The sequence below is a fragment of the Delphinus delphis genome, chromosome 18, assembly GCF_949987515.2.
Source record: "Delphinus delphis chromosome 18, mDelDel1.2, whole genome shotgun sequence".
In the NCBI taxonomy this organism is placed as follows: domain Eukaryota; kingdom Metazoa; phylum Chordata; class Mammalia; order Artiodactyla; family Delphinidae; genus Delphinus; species Delphinus delphis.
The window spans coordinates 811,156-831,036 of record NC_082700.1 but is presented as its reverse complement, the minus strand read 5'-3'; the positions used below and the strand labels follow the sequence as shown (position 1 = coordinate 831,036).

General features: G+C 50.8%; 2 protein-coding genes across 2 annotated transcripts; one reads left to right on the top strand and one right to left on the bottom strand.

Moving 5' to 3' along the window:
• Positions 1 to 669: 669 nt before the first annotated feature.
• Positions 670 to 7,363, bottom strand: LOC132413899 (uncharacterized). Its single transcript, XM_059996158.1, has 2 exons — positions 7,306 to 7,363; positions 670 to 1,313 (listed from the first exon to the last, which is right to left on the bottom strand). Exons 1-2 carry the CDS (start codon positions 7,361 to 7,363, stop codon positions 670 to 672), a joined length of 702 nt encoding a protein of 233 aa, XP_059852141.1.
• A 4,647-nt stretch (positions 7,364 to 12,010) lies between these two features.
• Positions 12,011 to 13,243, top strand: GJA3 (gap junction protein alpha 3). Its single transcript, XM_059995570.1, has one exon. It carries the CDS (start codon positions 12,011 to 12,013, stop codon positions 13,241 to 13,243), a length of 1,233 nt encoding a protein of 410 aa, XP_059851553.1.
• The last annotated feature ends 6,638 nt before the right edge of the window (positions 13,244 to 19,881 follow it).

The window sequence follows — 19,881 nt, the reverse complement described above, 5'->3', positions numbered from 1 at the left end:
GTTAAAAATCGAGAAAAATATCTGAAGACCTTCTCTAGTAATATTCCCCAATTAAAAAACAAAACCTAAAAGCCTAAGTCCACATAACCACCACCTACTACACACAAACACGTCCGAGTTCTCCAAGGTGAAGGTGCTGTAGACATGCCTCTGGCAGCTTAGCTTTCCTTCTCCGTGGGAGAACCTCACGTTCAGACCTCAACTGAACAGGCAAATTCTGCGGGGCAAGCAGATGGCTCATCAGACAGATCCGAGCGCTAATAAAGGCTCCGTGCGGCTTTGAAAACAACCAGAGCCTCGAATTTCGCCGCCTTCCTGCCCCACTGCCGCCGCTCACTCGGGACTGGTGAGAGCGGCCGGCCCCTCCCGTCACCCAACATTTACTACACCTCCTCCCGGGCCGCCCGGGGGACGCGGGCGCAGAGCAGCGCAGGCCGCACGCAGCGTAGACGCGGCCGCCCCCTGGCCCCCCGCAGGGCAAGGCGCCTCCCCAGGAATCCCGGGGCCCTCGACTGAATTCAGCTTATCTGACTTGAGCCAGGCTCGCCGCGCTATTTAGAGACCCCCGCACAACGTGGCCGCAGCGGCCGCGGAACACGCACCCCGGGCGGAACCCGGCCCCGCGCGGCGCCCCGCACTCCACGCCCCGCGCCCGCGCGCCTAGCACCCTCAGCGAGCAGGCGGGAGGTCCAGCCGCGGGGCAGGTGCGGGCGCGGGGCGTGGAGTGCGGGGTGGAGCCAGGCGGAAGCGGGCTGTGGAAGGCGGGGTTCGGAATGTGGAAAGGGGCGCAGGACGCGGACTAGGGGGCGGGGGCGGCCGTGGAGCGGGGTGTGGGACGCGCGGTGAGGCGGTGGGATGTGGGATGGGGACGGAGGGGGGGCGCTGGGGGCGGCCGCAGGACGGGGCTGGGCCGGGCGAGGCGAGGCGGGGCGGAGGCGAGGGGCGTGGCGCGGGGCCCGGGCGCGGGGCGCAGCGCGGGGCGCCGGGATGGCTCCGGGGCGGGGAGCCCGGGTGGCGCGGGGCGCACGCGTCGAGCCGCGCGCACGGGACGGCGGTGTCCGGCAGAGCGGCCCGAGCCCTGCCCGCGGGAGGAGCGCACCGGGTTGGCGCGGCGGGTAAGCGCGGGCTGCTGGGAATTCCCTCGGGAATCTGGGGGGCGTTTGGGGGCAGCGGGAACGGACAGCGGGGCTCGGGCACTTCCTGGAGGCTTTCGGAGCCACTGCCACCCGTCTGCTCCTGGAGAGCTCGGCGGAGCGATGGCTTCCTGGGTGGGCGGCTGGAGGCGGCTTCAGGCCTCTTCCTGGGTTTTTCCCCTGAGGGGGAGCGGGACCTGCCCTAGAAGTTCAGGTCCAGGGTCTGAAGGACCCTGTGGACGCTGGGCCGCTGCCGGCCTCGCCACGCTCCCTGCGGGGTGTGCGCTTGTTGTTCCCGAAGGTCTTGCCTCGCCTGCGTTCTTTTAAGAAACTCTCAAAGTTTTTAAGGAAAGACTTTGGCTCTAAGTGCCAAGATCTCATTTCTTGCCGGATGTGCGCGTGGTGGTGCGTTTAAGTAGAATTTGCAGAGAGTGGAAAGATCCCTTATCTGCGCCCTGCCGGAGCCCCTTTGGGGCTGTGCTGACAGCCGTCGCGGTGAGGTCTGGTGAACAGAATCCGTCCTAGTGTGCAGACCTCTCGGTTCAGAGTATTTGTGACAGGGACTTCAGCGACCAGGGGAGTCCTCCAGTTTTTGCTTTATCGAGATATCGCCCAGATGTGCCATTTAAAAATGGTTGTATACAAACAGCGGGATGCGAACAGCTTTGGTTTTTATCACCCAGGAATTCAGAATGATGATTTATGACATGTGCTTCACTTCACTGGCAGGCCATCAATGTGGTGTGAAATGTATTGCAAATCAGACATTAAAAGATTAAAGAGGAAAAAGGACTTTTTTTTCCCGAAGGTCAGTATATTCAAAGTAAGCATCAGCTAGTCGATCTGGCACCGGTTCCACTGCTTCAGCAGTTTGGTTCTTGTTGAGATAAGCATCTAATGAGGGCAGTGCACGTGACTGTCGTGTAAAGTAATTCACAGAAACTTTACAACTGTAACTAATTCGACAGTGCTGTTCATGTCGACCAGCAAATGCTAACGGGCTTAAAGCTGTCTTATAATAATGGCGTGTAACAGAATTTCATTGTTTGCCAATGAGAAAAAGAATTTTGACATAATTTCCCTGGATGTTGCTTATATTTTGTGTTCATTTTCTGAACTAAGATAACTTTTACACATTTGAGACTTCAAAATAATTGTATTTATCACAACCATGTTACACAGTCTCACACATGGAGAGAATTTAAACCATAATTCGCTTTCACCTGTTACCATTGCTTGACCAAGTAACAGAATAAATAGGATACACATGCCTTTAGGATTGTACCTCAGTATCGCACATAAACACGTCAGTAAACACATAGCTTTTGTAATGTATTAAAATATCATTGGGACACTCTAGACAGTGGGAAGGCCTTTGAGAAGCACTTCACCCTGTACAGAAGGCATGGTTCCCAGGGTCTGTGTGTGAAGGAAGACAGCCAAACTCAGTTGCCATCTCAATATACCATCTCCTTCTCCCCCGACTGTATCAGCCCCCGCCCCTCCCCAATCAGGGCCATTACCAGTACTTTGTAACACGTGTCATATTACATTTTGACCAGTTTTTTACAAGCCTGCCTCTCCCATACACTGAGGGGATGGATGGGATCTGAATTATTCTGGTAATCCTAGTCCCACACACGTAATAAGCGTTTGATAAACGTTTACTAACTTGAAGAGGGAAAATATCCAATACATGTGACCCTAAACAGCACACACGTGTCTCTAAAAACAGTATGTTTATATGGGGATATATGTATACATGTAGCTGATTCACTTTGTTATACAGCAGAAACTAAACACGACATTGTAAAGCAATTATACTCCAATAAAGATGTTAAAAAAAAACCAGGATGTTTTTGCAATTTCAATGTAATTCTTAAAAGCAATAAAATAGCGAGAGATTCTCACCTTAATTTTCATTCTTACAGCGGTGGAAATTCATCACGATAGATAGGTTAGTACTCTACAACTTGCTTTTTAGTATCTGCATCTTCAAAGTTGTGACTTACTAATGGTTGATGTAAGGGTTTCTGCATTCTTACATTTTCTTTAATTTGAAGGGTTTGTGGTTTGCTTTAAGTTTCCTGTTAACAAACTAAATGATACTAAATGTAAAAATCACTTAAGTTTTTTCATTCAGATCACCTGATTAGCTCCATGAATGCTCAGCTATTCATGAAACTCCATTTCCCATTAGCTTTAAAATGAATCTTTTATTCTAGAACAGGGAAGAGATTTCTGGTTTATACCAATAGAAATAAATTTGAATAAGGAAATTCAAATTCTATTTATACTATAGAAATTATTATTTCTGCAAAAAGTAGAAAACATTTTGACAGATATAATTTGTGTCTGTAATATAAATGGAATAATAAAATGCCATAAGGCTGTCGAAATGTAACATGACGTTACATGTGACCCTAAACAGCACACACGTGTCTCTAAAAACAGTATGTTTTTGCAAGAGTGAAGATAATACCGGAATTTGCTTTAAAATGATAATTCCAGTTTATATGATGAAGTAACTGGCTGTTACTAGCACATCAATAATATTTAACAATTGTAGATACTCTGGACTGGAAGAAAAAAGCAAAAGCTTAAAATGTGCTCTAACCCGTGTCTCTCCACATATGTCTTAAAGTGTGGCAGAAACGACTCAAAAGGCAAGTGTTGTAATCTGGACAGTCTGCCTGCTGCTTAATCCCGTGAAGTCATGTGGAAGGGGACCCAGAGTAGACAGTCAGGGGTTTTCGTGCCAACTTCAGCACTGTGCGCTGTGCAACCTCAAGCAACTCCTAGAGCCCTCTCTGGGCCTCCATTCCCAATCTGAAATGAGGAGGGTACTGGGGCCACTTCTAAGGTTCTTACAGCTCTAAAATGCTATGACTCTATATTCCTTCCATGGATTATGAGTAAGATTCCTGAAAGGTGTCATTGGGATTTGTACATAAACTGCATTTATGAAGTCAGGGTTTGGTGTAGTATTCAGACTTCCCGACCTCATGTTTCAGACACGATGAGCTATTCAGAGTGCTTGTAGCTATTGTACCCCTATAATTTTCTTGATTGTTTTTTACTCTTGGCCCAAACCAGCCTTCAGAGAGTGATGCATTAAGTTAAGGGCAATGACTTTTTTTTCATTATTCAGTTATTAAAACCTTAGGGCTGATGTTGAAGTACATTAAAATTAACACATCACTGAAATGTCTAAATAAAATGTTTGGATAAGTGAAAAACTCTAATGGTATTCCTAGGTCTTTCCCGGAGGTCATTGTAGGCACGTATAATGCTGTTTAATAATGGGCAGAAAAACTAGAGGAGCCTGCAGGGTGGTGGGGCAGGGAAGCTATTTGGAGGGTTTAAAGAGGGAGCCCTGCGTGGCATGAATCGTCTTGGAAGACAGTCATGTTTCTAATTCCACTCCAGACTACCTACATTTTCTGTCAACTGAACTGAAGCTGGGCCAGCTGGTAAATTTCTAGCTTAATATTAGAACTCTAATTGTGGAACTGTGATGTGATACTGATATCTAGAGGGAATATTTATTTTATTCAAGTATTTTGAGAGGAAATACTGTGGATTAAAAACTTAAGTGTACTTTTAATTTTGCCATTGTTGATATACAACATTAAAGGCATTTGTTCGTAAACTAACACAGTTGTTTAAATTGCTTCTAATTTAAAATTAGCTCTCACTAAGCTTGCAAGTGACAGAAGGTCAAAACCAAAGACTGATGAGTACTTCCCTCTGACTAAAGATCAAAGTGTTACCCATATTTACCTTAGCCAAATAAAGACTTAGGAGCATGTGAGTTTTTGAATATTCATAAATGATTAAAATCCCCACATGAAAGAGAAAAATATGAGGATAATAATAATACATGGATGGCAGGAACTATTAAAAGTGCTTTCCATACATTCTTATTTAATAACTAAGATAATTAAATTAAAATATTATTTTAAAACAATTTTATGTTTCTGGAGATTTAGTCTCTGCCAATAAAATATATAATCCTGGAAGTGCTTTAGAATTATTAATAAAGAAGTTGAAAGTTAGTGTATTATAATTTCACTAAGTCAGTTGTTTCTGGATGAGAGTGATGTTTCCTTCCAGAGATTTACATTATTGAAAAGTTGAATTTCCACTTAAAATTAGGAAGGAAAACCCCTGGAACTATATAATAATGAATACTTTTATACTAAGGTAAAGGATACTCTTAAATTGTATGTATGCCATTTATAAAACTACCAGGAAACACTGAAATCTTCACTGTCTATTGAAAAGGTCCATAGGAGTTTTTGACAGATGTATTCTGTGTACTGTGAATATAGCGTGCATGGTACGACATTGAAAAAAATAAACTCTCATTCTGTTTCAAGCATATCAAAGTTGGTTCTTTAATAAAAGAGAAACTTCTAGCAAGACTACTATTTTAAGTCTCAAACAATATTTGGAACCAAACAAAGGAATCTAACTACAGATACCATAGGGTTTTAAAATCATAGGAAAATACCATGAACAATTTTATGCCAATAAATTTGAAATTTAAATGAAATGGAAAATTCTCCAAAAGATGTAAACGATCAAAAATCACTTAAGAAGGGCTTCCCTGGTGGTGCAGTGGTTGAGAGTCCGCCTGCCGATGCAGGGGACACGGGTTCGTGCCCCGGTCCGGGAAGATCCCACATGCCGCGGAGCGGCTGGGCCCGTGAGCCATGGCTGCTGAGCCTGCGCGTCTGGAGCCTGTGCTCCGCGATGGGAGAGGCCGCAACAGTGAGAGGCCCGCGTACCACAAAATAAATAAATAAAGTCATGACCAGTAAGGTGTTTCACCATCTAAAAATCACCATAGATGCAGGGGGGGAAAAAGTATTCCACTAAATCCATACTTGTTCATGATTTAGAAAACAAAAGACTGAAGGATAATTTATTTGCCAGATACAAGTTGAAACATCACGCTCCGTGATAAAACTTCAGAAGCATTCATTTTAAGGCAGAAACAAGGAAAGATGTCACCACGTCCACATTGTACCAGAAGTCCAGGCCAATGCAAGAAGGCAAGAAAAAAAAATAACGGGGATTCGAACGAGACATCTCTCCTTCATGGCAGACAATACGATCGTGTGTCTTTCACAGAAAATCCAAAGGAATCTCCTGACTTGTTGCAACTAGGAGGGGCTTTCTAACAGGTCGCTGGATACAAGATCAATATATAGAAATAAGGTTCCTAGGTAGCAATAATAACTACTCAGAAATTATAATGAAAACAACTATTTAGAACGAAGTATTAGAACAACCACAAAGCTACCTGGGAATAAATCTAACAAAAGGTGTATAAGACCTTTCGGGACAGCGTCCAACAGCATAAAGATGCCCTCCACGGAACAGTTGTGCTTAGTGGTGGGGGCCCTACATTGTAAAGAGGTAGATTTGATTCATCTGTGAATCCTATGCAATTCCAATCAAAACGGTGTCCAGATTTTTGTGGAACTTGACAAGCTCTGCCTAAATTTCATATGGAAGAAATAAAAGGCCAAAAATTGTTGAGACAAATATGAAGAACAAAGCCGAGGACTTGTCCTGCCAGGTATCAAATGTGTCTGCAGCCATGGCCACTGGGTGTCCTGCTGGTCGCTGAGATCAGTCCTTCTCTTCCGGAGAACAAGTGTCCCGTGTTATTCAGTCTGACACTTCGGAGGTTCAGCTTTTTCCTCTTTCATGCTTGTCTCTGTGGTTGAACTTTTCCACGTTGCTGTGGCCCTGAATAGGGCCGGCTCTTACTCTTGGGAGTTTGGACAGAGCTACATGTTGGGGTCACCTCCCCAGAGTAGAAGAAGAGTGAGTCTTCTGTTACGTTGACACGTTTATTTTGAGTTCTGTTTCCTCTTTGCGCTCTGTTCCGACGTGACCCTGTGCGTGCTCTGCCCCGCCCCCGTGCTCCTCTGGCTCTGCGCGAACACCGCGTGCTGCTCTATTCCGTCCTCACGACGTGTCTCCTTCCTGGCCTTCTTCCCCTGTCGCCCCTCCTTCGGCACTCACTCCAAGATCACCGCCCTCTCCCCAAGGCCCTTCTTTCTGAGCAACCCTCGCAGGGTCCTGTGCCCTCGGGGTGGCCGAGTGAACGTCCGCCTTGTGGCCCCCGCCCCGCCCCCCTGACCGCCCGCCGCACCTTTGCCACGGCCACCGGGACGATGCTCCGGCCTGGAAAGGCGCTCTTTCTCCCTCATGCTTCCCGAAGCCGCACAGCCTGATCCCATGGCCAACCCCCCTCTTCCCTGGGTACATGATTTCACACAGATGTCCTTGTTCTCTGAGACCCTCTTCGCTTGCATCACTGCCCGTTTTCCTGACTTCCGTCTCCACACACAGATTTCAGAAGCAGGTGTGTTTACTTCTACTGTGTCCAACGGAACCTGTGGCCCAGAGTTGGGCAGCAGGCTGCCACTGAGCAAATAACCATTGATGGACCGGGAGGGAGAACAACATGACCTCAAGCCCAAGGGGAAACATATAATTTGGAAGGAAAACACAACCATCAGAAGAATGGGAAAGCGGCCACGTAAACTTTGAGACATAAGATCTTTGTTCTGCGATAGTGTCAGAATGAAATTTTTCCTTGAGATAAAAATAGAAAACAATCAAATGGCATCCCATGAAGATAATTAACGTCCCACCTCCGTGTGAGCTCAGTGGTGTGACAGCGCTGGGCCCTGGGGCCTGTGGGCGGCTCTAGCTTGGTCCTGAGATGGCCCTGCGCCTGGATGGTACGTTTCCGCTGCCGACTCCTCTCAGGACGGCCCACTCTGGCCTCAGCAGGGCGTGGAGTCCGTCTGTCGTCCGTTTCCGCTGCCGACTCCTCTCAGGACGGCCCACTCTGGCCTCAGCAGGGCGTGGAGTCCGTCTGTCGTCCGTTTCCGCTGCCGACTCCTCTCAGGACGGCCCACTCTGGCCTCAGCAGGGCGTGGAGTCCGTCTGTCGTCCGTTTCTGTCCTTACTTGGCCCAGCAGAGCTTGCTGTTCTGAGGGTCTCATCCTCTGCTGTTATTTTGTTCCTTAATTGACGTTAGGGATGCGTGGTACTGACAACACACCCCGAGGCCCCTGTGTGCCGTCTGGAGAGACAGGCTGAGGAGCCTCGGAGGCTCCCGTTTGGATCCGACCGGGCCCCGTGTTGCCGGTCTCCCAAAAGATACTCAACCCTTTGGTTAACTTTTTAATTCATTCATTCATGCATTTTCCACAGCAAGACCAAAGCTTCAAAGTGTGGTAGGAAGGCCGGGAGCAGGAGGAGACAGTCCGGCCCCTGCGCACCTGGGGCCCCACCGTGGGGGGAGAACGTAGCCCAGGGCAAGCCCTGCGTCCTCCGTGACGGCCACTGTTGGGCCAGTGGTGCAACACGTATTGTGCTCGTCCTTTGCGTGTTTATTAGGGACACGATTTAAGAGATCTAAGGTTACAGACCATAATGAGAGAACAATGAGAAAGGACTTGGCAGACTTTTTCCAAAACCAGAACTTCAGAAAATGAAAGTCATGGTCTAAGTTGTAATGGGAAATGCAAACAAATATGAAAAGAACAGAAAATTGCCCAGTTCTCAGAAACCCTGCAGCTAACATTGCAGTATCATCCCTGCCCTTCCTTTTCCTATCTGCACGTACAAATGTTTGCAAAATCTAATGAGTACCTTACATTTTGGGAGTTATGAATGAACCGTGGCTTTTCACTTATGCCTGGTCTTATTTTATAAAGATTTTAAGATAGCATATCAGTTGGGAATTCTTTTGTCTGCAGGCGACAGAAAATCTGACAAGCAAATAGGGTTCCTCCTCTCCCGTGAGTCTGGAGGTGGCAGCTGGGGTCAATTCAGCAGGTCCACAGTGTCACAGCAGGGGCCTGGGGACTTTTTTGATGGTTCCCTCATGCTTATGACACATGGTTGCAAGATGGCTGCCCAGCTCCAGGCATCACATCTGTACTCAATGTGGAAAGAAGGGAGAAGGGACAGCATGAGTAGCATCTGCCCTTTTATTAGATATCAAAAGCTTTCCTAGAGGTTCCCCAGCTGACTTCTTACACATCATTGGATAGAACTGCCTTTTATAGTCACTGCCAGCCACACAAGGAGATGGGAAAGCAAGAATTCCCTTCCTGGTCATGTTAGAGAAGAGTAGCACTGCGCGTGGCAGCTGGGTCACCAGACCATGATGTCGCCGTGGACAGACAGCTGCTCTTCTTCATTTAACTGTTCGTCTCTCAGGGGACGCTTCGTTCCCAAGTGTTCCTTCTTATCAGCAGTATTACAGTAAACATCCATGTGCACCACTTATCAAAGGCTCTGATTAGCTCCTTAGTGTGACGTCCTGGAAGTAGAATTGTGGGTCAGGATGTCATCACCTCCACAGCTCTTCACACATGAGACGAAGCTCCTTCCCAGGAAAGCCTCCCAGCCTGTGCTGCCACTCAGTGCAGGGGATGGGTGCTGCCCCCGGGGACACAGTCTCACTCGCGCGGGGACACAGGCTCTCCGCCGGGGACACGTGCTCACGGGTGCCGTCGTGGACTTAGTGAGCCTTGGAAGCTGCCAGATGCCCGCTGGGTTTGCAGGTGGTAACCGCCTTCTGTAGGCTGCACTTGGGGGTCGTGGTGCAGCTTTAAGGCACATTGTTTGAAAGTGTTTTGCGGCCCCTGGACCCAAGGGCTCTGGAGAGGCTGGGCCGCCGCCCCTCCTCCCTCTGACTGACTGAACAGGCCCATCGATAGCTTGTGTCTCTCGGCAGAGGGCGTTTGGGGTGGGACGGTTCGTTCCTGTGTCTGGTTTCCTAATAAAAGGGCAGATGCCGTGGGTGCTATCCCCCTCCCACGCGCGCGCACACACACACACACACACTGTGGGACATTTCGCCTCCCTGGCCCTGCAGGGAGATGCCAGCAACACTCTCCAGTCTCCAGGTCCCCTCCCTCTGGGCGCTGGGTGTGCGGACCTGCTGCCCTCGGTCTGGGACATCCCTCCGACGGCTCCCCAGCGAGGATGACCTGCACCTGCTCATCCCGAGGGAGGCAGGAGAAGGACCGAATGGCCCACAGTGTTCAGCTGGTGAGGCCCTGAGTGCCCTGTGCCCAACCCCTCTGCCTGCAGGTGTCAGACAAAGGTCCGTGGCCTCAGAACTGGAACCAAAGGGGAAGGCCACGGGTGGTCAGGACCGTCCAGGAGGTTTTCTGTGGAGGCCTGAGGCCACGCTGCCGGGGGCCCTCTGAGGCCGGGCGGTGGTTGGGGAGGGCAGCAGACCCGCGGGCGCAGCCTGACGAGGACGAAGGGCCAGCACAGCCCCACGGTGGCCTAAGTGTGGATGTCAGCAGGCCGGGCCCCGCCCCCCGGCCAAGCTTTAAGGTGAAGAAACAGCGGGTGTGGAAGCTCGAATGAAGCGCTGGGGGCACAGCGGGCTCGTCCTGCCCGGATGGGCTGGTGGGCAGCAGGGGGAGGGCGGCAGGGGGAGGGGGGCGGCAGGGGGAGGGCGCAGGGGGAGGGGCAGCAGGGGGAGGGGGCAGCAGGGGGAGGGCAGCAGGGGGAGGGGCAGCAGGGGGAGGGGGGGCAGCAGGGGGAGGGCGGCAGGGGGAGGGCGGCAGGGGGAGAGGGGGCCGGGGTGAGGCGGTGCTGTCCAGGCCCAGATGGGCAGCTGCAGTGTCTGCGTGAGAGTCAGGTTTAACCCAGAAAGTGCCTGACACCTGACTTCCTTCACGTTCAGTAAGTTAAGTCTCTAAATTGAAACATTTTACTCTCTGAGAACAAGCAAAATAGAACAGGTGGCAGTCACAGTCAGGGGCAGGTGGGCTGGTGGGGTCTGAGAAGAGTAAGTTGTCGTGAAAGATCTCAAACAACCAAAACAGAGTTGGAAATTTGGTCTAAAGAGAGCTAACATTTCTCTGTTTCTTTAGGTCACAGTAAAGTTTTGTATTTTGCCTCAGAACCAACTCATAAACATCAATATTTTTAAACATTTTAAAATTCAATGTGAGAAGAGTTGTCTTTGGTTCCACTGGAGGGCCGTGAGTGTGTATATATGTGTGTGTGCATGTGTGTGTGTGTGTGTGTCTGTCTGTGTGTGTCTGTCTGTGTGTGTGTCCGTGAGGCTGGCAGTGCCCTGCATCGGGGCACGGAGGCCCCCGGGTTCCCCCTGCCGCCTCCCGTGGGGCAGTTGGCCACGTGCGCCCGGGTCCCGTCTTGCAGGGGGAGGCGGCATGGCTGGACCTGCAGCGAGCTGACCGTTTGTGGAACATTTGCCTGGTGAGAAGGGAGGGGAGGGGAGGCAGTAGGTGGACACGGCAGGAGTTACAGCAGTGGCCTGGGAACCACGGCCATCTGGGAAAATCACTCTGATTTCACATGAACAAAAAGGTCCGCTTAGGAATCCACCCAGCTGTGTGCAGAGCACCATGCCCCCCGAGAGCCGCTGGACTAGACCAGGACGGGTGTCGGGAGGCTGGGGAGAGGTCCCTCCCCTCAGGCACCTTTCCCAGTGTCCTCGGCTCTGAAGTGAGAGCGTTAGCAGCCTGCGGTCGTCTCCCTCACGCTGGCCCCTGTGCCGTGTAACTGCCGCCCGCTCAGGGCCACACGTGCTGTGGACGGCCACCAAACCCTGCTCGGTGGACAGCCGGGAGATATGCATGCACGTGCCTGCTACACACACCTGTGCGCGCACGTACACGCACACACCTTCCCGTGGAGAGTTCCCGCTGGTCGGCAGGAGCACGGCTCCCCATGACAGCAAATTCCGACGGCCCTCGGGGCCCAGGGTTGCCCGGGGCTGCACCCTCAGCTCACCTGGCGAGCCTGCCTAGTAACGAGCCTGTTCCCTTGCAGGTTAGCCATCCGAAGCGATGGGCGACTGGAGCTTCCTGGGGAGACTCCTAGAGAACGCCCAGGAGCACTCCACCGTGGTCGGCAAGGTCTGGCTGACCGTGCTGTTCATCTTCAGGATCCTGGTGCTGGGGGCCGCAGCCGAGGAGGTGTGGGGGGACGAGCAGTCGGACTTCACGTGCAACACGCAGCAGCCGGGCTGCGAGAACGTGTGCTACGACCGCGCCTTCCCCATCTCGCACGTGCGCTTCTGGGTGCTGCAGATCATCTTCGTGTCCACGCCCACCCTCATCTACCTGGGCCACGTGCTGCACCTGGTGCGCATGGAGGAGAAGAGGAAGGAGCGGGAGGAAGAGCGGCTGAAGGCCGACGGCCCGCCCCTCGGGCAGGACAGGCCCCCGGTGCGCGACGACCGGGGCAAGGTCCGCCTGGCCGGCGCCCTGCTCCGCACCTACGTCTTCAACATCATCTTCAAGACGCTGTTCGAGGTGGGCTTCATCGCCGGGCAGTACTTCCTGTACGGCTTCCAGCTGAAGCCGCTGTACCGCTGTGACCGGTGGCCCTGCCCGAACACGGTGGACTGCTTCATCTCGCGGCCCACGGAGAAGACCATCTTCATCCTCTTCATGCTGGCCGTGGCCTGCGTGTCCCTCTTGCTCAACATGCTGGAGATCTACCACCTGGGCTGGAAGAAGCTGAAACAGGGCATGACCGACCCTTACCGCCCGGACACTCCCGGCTCCAGCGTGAGGGCCGCAAAGCCTGCGTGTGAGCGGCCCCTCCTGCTGCCCTCCCACTCCAACCCACCCGCCCTCACCATCGGGTTCCCGCCCTCCTACGCGCCCTCGGCCTCTTCCCTGGGGCAGGCGTCGGCCCCAGGCTACCCCGAGCCCCCTCCGCCGGCAGCCCTGCCCGGGACCCCCGGCAAGGGCCACCCGGTCGGCTCCCCCGGCGGCCACCAGCACCTGCTCGCGACGGCGCCGAACTGGGCCGGCCGGGAGGCCGAGCAGCAGACTTCTGCCGGGAAGGCCTCCCCGCCGTTGTCCGCGCCCGCAGCCCCGAAGCCCCCGGCCGGCCCCCAGCAGCCCCCTCCGGAGGGCGGGGCGGGGAGCTCGGGCGACAGCGACGGGGAGGGGGCGGTGACTGCCGTGGAGCTGCACGCGCCCCCCGAGCTCCCCGCAGACCCCGGCCGGTCCAGCAAGGCCAGTAAGTCCAGCGGCGGCCGGGCCAGGGCCAGTGACTTGGCCATCTAGCGGTGGCCTAGCATCCAAGACCCAGGGGGCTCACACCGGCGGTGGAGCCTGGAGGCGGGAGGAGGGGGCGAGCGAGGGTCGGGCTCGTGTGTCAGTGCTTGCTGTTCCTAACGCTGGGAGGTAGTGGGGAGCGCGTCCGAGGCAGGGAGGGGGCGCAGGGGCGGGGCCGCCAGAGATTCTCCCAGCAGCCCCCGCGCCCAGCAGCCCGGCCGCCTCCGCAGGTGCTGCGGTCTCCGCGGGGCGCTGTTCTGTGGTGGGAAAGCAGGGGTGTCTGTGGCAGGCAATTCGGTTTTCCTTTCCTACGCCCCCATCCCCGCCCCGGAGCCTCTGGACGGCCCAGCAAGTCTAGATGCTCTTAGCCTTATCTCTGTGTGAGACTTTAACTTAGAGTTGAATTTCATTTGGGATATTTGCCAAACCGCACTAAAAAAAGATTTTGAGCAAGTCCATGTAGCGTCACTGAGTTTCTGAACCGGCATGTGAAGCCCAGGATATCAAGCCACACACTTCATGACAAGTGACAGGAAGCAGCCGCCCATCAGAGGCAGAGCCGCGGCAGGGGGAGAGCAGACCCTTGAGATAAGTCTGAACAGCCGAGGAAACTGAGTAAAAGTGTGGCCGGTATGCCTTAGGTATTTATTTTTTAAATGACATTTTGTGCTTTGATCTGAATCGTACAGGTAAGCCTATTTCCCCCACTTTCTATCTTTCAGGAAAAAAATGAAAGAAAATAAAAGTATTAAAATGGATACTGACCAAGAGAATGCAAATGTGTCCCATTACATACTAGTAGAGATTTGAACTTTATTTTGAAAGAAATTCTTTGACTTTATGAGTCGGCTAATTAATATGAAAATGGACCATAGAAAACAAAAGCAGGGGAAATCTTTAAGTGCATTTCAAACGCTTGAAGTTGTGAAGTTTTTGAACGGGAGGTTAAAAGTTAACTACTGTTGCCAGAAAAATTATTTATACAGATGAATCCACGACCTACATTTTTTAACAGTACAAAATAAAACTCTTCCAGTTTCCTAACCATTCTTTGTGGGTAGCCTCTTTGCTTTCTAAGCATGAGTGACATTGTCGGGGTCTCCTGCCCGCGTGAGTGCATGTGCTGGTTGGGACGAGGGCCCCGTTTGGCGTCTACACAGATCCTGCGCTGACCGGGGAGGCTGGAAGATGACACAGGGGTCCCGTCGCTGTTTGTGTACAAGCCAGTGGACACTGGTGATGTTGAGCCTGGGCCTTGTCACACCTCACATCCTACCTCCTCTGCGGCTGGTCAGTTCTTGTCCCACAAAACTGCACCCTGCCCCACCTGATTCATCTTTTTGTGAATTACTGTAACTTCCTGATGATGTATTTGGGGCCAGACTCCACAGCAGACTGTTGTGTTTTTTCTTTTTAATTTTTTATTTATTTTTGGCTGCATTGGGTCTTCATTGCTGCACGTGGGCTTTGTCTAGTTGCGGCTAGAGGGGGCCACTCTTCGTTGCGGTGCGCGGGCTTCTCATCTCGGTGGCTTCTCTTGCTGTGGAGCATGGGCTCTAGGCGTGCGGGCTTCAGTAGTTGTGGCTCGTGGGCTCAGTAGTTGTGGCTCGCGGGCTCTAGAGCACAGGCCCAGTAGTTGTGGTGCCCGGGCTTAGTTGCTCCGCGGCATGTGGGATCTTCTCGGACCAGGGCTCGAACCCGTGTCCCCTGCATTGGCAGGTGGATTCTTAACCAGTGCACCAGAGGGAAGCCCAGACTGTGTCTTATATCGTAAAGAGCGACCCACTGACAATCTGATGAAAAGATGACTGTGTGCAGCTGGCTGGTGACCGCCGGCTTGGAAATTAAAGGCTTTCCCAGCAGACTGATGGAGAGACTTCTCCAAGTGGCTATTTTCTCCATCTCCCCAGGCTGGTGCACAGGAGAGAAGGTAATTCCTCACCCACAGGGGATGCCTCAGGCCCCCGGCTGTGGGGCTGAGTTTTCCTGGGCGAGAAGGGCCACTAGAAAATCCCGATTTGAAAAGCTTTCTGATAAAAAAGCTTCAGCCGCTGTCGCAGTGACCAGACGGTGAAAGGACAGCTCACTGGGTGGCTGTGAATGTTCTCAGTACCCCAGGTTCCACCAGGACACATGTCAGGTGCAATCGTGACCCACGGTGTGATTCTGAGTGGGGCTGGAGATGGAAGCGAGAACTGTAACTGTAGTTCGTTTCTACACTTTAAATGTGGACTTTATTCCCTGCGTGTTGGTGACGGTGCCAGTTTGGTCTATAGTCTAGTAGGGCCGCTCGGTGCCGGGTCGGGAGGGTAAAATTAGATGCTCCTACTTGAAAACCACTAATTGATAAAGAAGCAAAATTTTGCAATTCCACGGTGCCTGTGGTATTTCTTCAGGTTAGTGTTTTGATTTCAGTTCGTGTAAAAAATGAAAGCATGTCTCACATTATGTTGCTATTTGGGGCGTCCGTGGCCCTGAAGGCCAGGGTCCTCCTCCCTCACAGGGACATGGCCAGGGAAACGGTTGCCTCTATTCAATCACTTTTAGCACTAATATGTGTGTTAAAAACAGAAACCATCGCCCCTGTGGTCAAGATTCCAGATGTATTTCTTCTGACTTGTTAATATTTGGAAATTTCACTGAAACTATTTTTCTCCCAATTTAATAGAAATTTTTTAAATCCCTAAGCTTATTTTTAAACTGAAATGCCATACCTATTACATTTACACACTCTGTTTCTTTAATCCACAGCGTACAAGACAATTATATTCTTCCACTCCTGTTTTTGGAAGCCCGGTCATCCGGCTGGCACTGCACAACCTATAGTGGTTACAAAGTGTCAAGTATTACTACATTCACAGTGCCCAAATCCAGTGTTTAAAATCCTAAAACACTTCATACATCATCACTCACTTTCCCTTTTTTAAACTTTATTTTACTGAGTTGTTTTTCCCCATGAAATTAACAAAAAAGATACCTTAAGTTTAAAAAGAAAAGAGAAAGGCGAGAAGAGCCAACCAGACGATTTCCGATATAGCCCAGCTTCTTTGATCTTTAAATAAGTGGCTAGATCATAGGTTTCTTGTACGAGAACACCTAGAATAAGAACTGTGAAGACAATTCAAACATCCTTTACAAAAATTAACCTGATGAGACTTAGGTCTCTTTTCTCTTTAGGCTTTTTTTCCCCTATTAACACTTTTTCTTTAATTCTTTAGTGTTACTGAATAAAGTGCTTTTTCTAAAATGCTTTCTTTTGAACTTATTCTTCTGATATTTGTAACATTGACTTATGGATCAATTTTTGGATCTCCACCAGAACAAAACTCTGCAGAGTACTGCATGACTTCAAAGGGTGAATCTTTTGTAAAGACCCTGCCACCCCACCCTTGCCTTCAGAGGGCTCAGGGCATTCTCGGAATAACTTTTTAAAATAACATGTACATTGTACATTAAAGTCAGAAAATGTATTTCTCTTCCTAATTCCACATTACACTGCAAAGCTTCAGCTTATTCACTCTAAGATTTCTTACTGCCCCAAAGATTTTTTTTCCCCTTTGCATTATGGAATGCCATAGCAAGACTTTTTATGGTCAGTTAGGAATTTAAATAACTCTAAAACAGTGAACTGTGCCTAGTACCATATATGTAAATGGTAACTTAGGTCATAATGTTTACAAAACTCTTACTAAAACTTTTTGTGCTATAACAGTATCTTTCATAGATTAAACTGTAACTGAAAATAAGCATTTTACCAGATAAGTAATTAAAACTGGCCTTAAATTTAAATCACTAGTTCTGTAGTGAGTTAATTGTTTTTCCTTTTTTTAACTTTTGAAAACTTTTTTTTTGAGGTATAGTTGATGTCAATATTATATAAGTTTCAGTTGTACAACAAAGTGATTCACAATTTTTAAAAGTCCTACTCCATTTATAGTTATTATAGACCACAGACTGTATCCCCTGTGCTGTACAATATATTCTCGTTGCTTTTTTATTTTCTGCATAGCAGTTTGTACCTCCACACTGGTAACTACTAGTTTGTTCTCCATCTGTGGGTCTGTTCCTCTTTTGTTATAGTCACTAGTTTGTTGTATTTTTTAGATTCCACATTTTAGTGGAAACACACAGTATTCACCTTTCTCTGACTTACTTCACTCAGCATGATGCCCAAGAGATCTTTCCCCCAGCAAGGCTGGAGTTTGCGGTTCTTGGGGAAGACCCTTCTGTGTATAATTACACATAATTGTGTATTTGTAGCTCTGCTTTTATGACGCGGGGCGATACCTGTGTGTGTCTAATGGCAAGTTCTTGATCAGAAATGCAATATTCCCACTCACACTGCCCCCGCCTGGCAAACCCACTTCTGGATGGATGCAGGACACAGCATAACAACACCAAGACCAGCCCAGATGCTTCGAAGGCTCGAAAGAAACCCAAATTCAAAATGCAGCCCCACCAGACAAGAATTGGCGGGAAGTTCCCATACTCTTCACTGGTTGTGACCATGGGTGCCAAAGCTGTCCCCATGGATAGTTTTGGGAAGGGGCTTGGCCCTGCGGACAGCGCGTCACCGGCGGTGCCAGGCCTGAGCTGCACGCACGGGGCTCCAGGGGCGCGTCCCGACCCGTCGCCACGGACACACGAGCGGCGCTCTGAGGGGAGGTGGCACCCATCGCCCCGGCCCCGCCAAGCATTCCCGGGGGCGGCCAAGCGCATGGGGGCGGCGAGGGGACTCTCCGCAGCCGAGGGGACTAGGGCCACGGGCAGGTGCCCAGGTGCGCGCTCTGCGGGCCCCTTTGGGGAAGACGACCCCAGGCCGCCACGCTGCAGGCCCCACTCAGCCAGGCCCAGGGTGACCCCGAAGTGGTCGGCAGGAAGTCAGGGCTTCTGCGCAGGCTCAGTGGTGCCGTCACGCGTCCTATAACTCGGAAGGTTCCCTCTCCCCCAGCGCAGCCACCCTGCAAGGTGGGCAGGTCCAGCCCAGCCCAGGCTCGGCCTCGGTCACAGGAGCGGGTCTGCGCTCAGCACCGCTCCTTTCCAGCCCCATGACTTCGGGGAATTGGTTTCACCTCTCTGCCTTTATTGATGTTTTCTCATCCGAAAAAATGGAACTAAAGTTGTGGGGAGTAGACCAGAATGGACAGAAAATGCTACGTGTAACCCTGACCCACAGAAGCACCACACAAACCCGCCGGGTCAATGAATTAACATTATCCACGGGCTGCCAGCATTTTCTTGTGTCTATGCATTCCCACCTTTTACCTTTGTTTTAAAACAGAAGGGTTTATACCATGGAAATGGAAGGGTTTATTCCATACCATGGAATGTTATTCAGCCCTAAAAAGGAAGGGAATCCTGACACCTACTAAACATGCATGAACCTTGAGGATGTTATGCTCAGTCAAATAAGCCAGACACAAAGGACAAGCACTGTGTGACTCCACTTGCGGGAGGTCCCTGGAGGAGCCGGATCCACAGAGGCAGAAAGGAGGGTGGGTGTCGGGCTAGGGGAGGGGGATGTAGAGGTGTTATCTGGGAAGAGTTTCAGTTTTGCAAGATGACAAAGTTCTGGAAATGATGGCAGCGATGGCTGCACAACAACGTGACTTAATGCCGCTTAAAAATGGCCAAGGTAGTAGATTTTATGTTGTGTATTTTACCATGATTAATATATATATATATACACACACACACACACACATATATATATCTATGCAAAAACTTTTTAAGTTTTACATTGAACTAAAATGTACACACAGGAGGACACAGCTTGATGAATTGAACACACCTTGGCAAGAGACAGAACTTTTCTCCTTCCCAAAGCCTCCCTCTCTTTTTTTCTTTTCTGTGTCACGCTTTTCCTGTTGTTGTCATTCACTCTGAAAGTATTCCTTCTGGGGGACCTTCGGGAGGGGGAAGGAGGAACCGCGTGGAGGGAAGCAGGTGGCGAAGTCTCACCATCAGAAGCCATCCAGCCTTGCTGCTCCCAGAGACGAGAGCGTAGCGAGCTCTGAACACGGCCCAGAAACTACTGTCGTCCCTGGGAGTCTTCTTCGAGCCACTCTAGGAGTTTTCATGACATTTTTTAGTGGGAAAAACAAAATGGTTTATAGTTTTTTAAATGGCTTATAGTTTTATTGAATAAGTTCTCAAACGTGTGAATATCGAGTGAAGGCATGTAAACGTCCCCTTGGCCTGAGGCCACGGGAGTCACACATGGGGCCGCTGGATCAAAACTCGCCGCCTCTGCAGGGACCTCCCCTGGGTTCCGAACGGTCTGCTGCTCAAGGAACAGGCGCCGACCCCTCCCTGGAGTCTATGCACGTGCAGCTTTACTGTGTGCGACGCCAACAGAACCAGACCTGGACCTTTCCCGGCCGCCAGAACTGCAGGTCCAGTGGTCCACAGTGGGGCGGGCTGGGCGGCACCCCGGGACGCCCAGGGATAAGATGATGACGGCTGGGCTCCGAGGGCGTCCGTGGGGTGGAGGCCCAAATAGGGAGCTAGAGACTCTCGTGGGATAGAGGCCGCGCCCCCCTTCTAGTTTCCTCTCAAAGTTGAAAGCGAGATCAACAGCAACAACAAAGTCACCCTCAGAAGTCAGCGGTTCTCTGGCGGGAGCTCGGACCTGCTCAGGGCGGCCC

Excerpts from the sequence above, each read along its gene's own strand:
- LOC132413899 (XM_059996158.1), bottom strand. The coding sequence starts at position 7,363 with ATGAGGGAGAAAGAGCGCCTTTCCAGGCCGGAGCATCGTCCCGGTGGC. Across the intron at positions 1,314-7,305 it reads TCCCGGTGGCCGTGGCAAAG|GGGAAAAACCCAGGAAGAGG; the intron begins GTGCGGCGGGCG and ends GCTCCCCCTCAG.
- GJA3 (XM_059995570.1), top strand. The coding sequence starts at position 12,011 with ATGGGCGACTGGAGCTTCCTGGGGAGACTCCTAGAGAACGCCCAGGAG.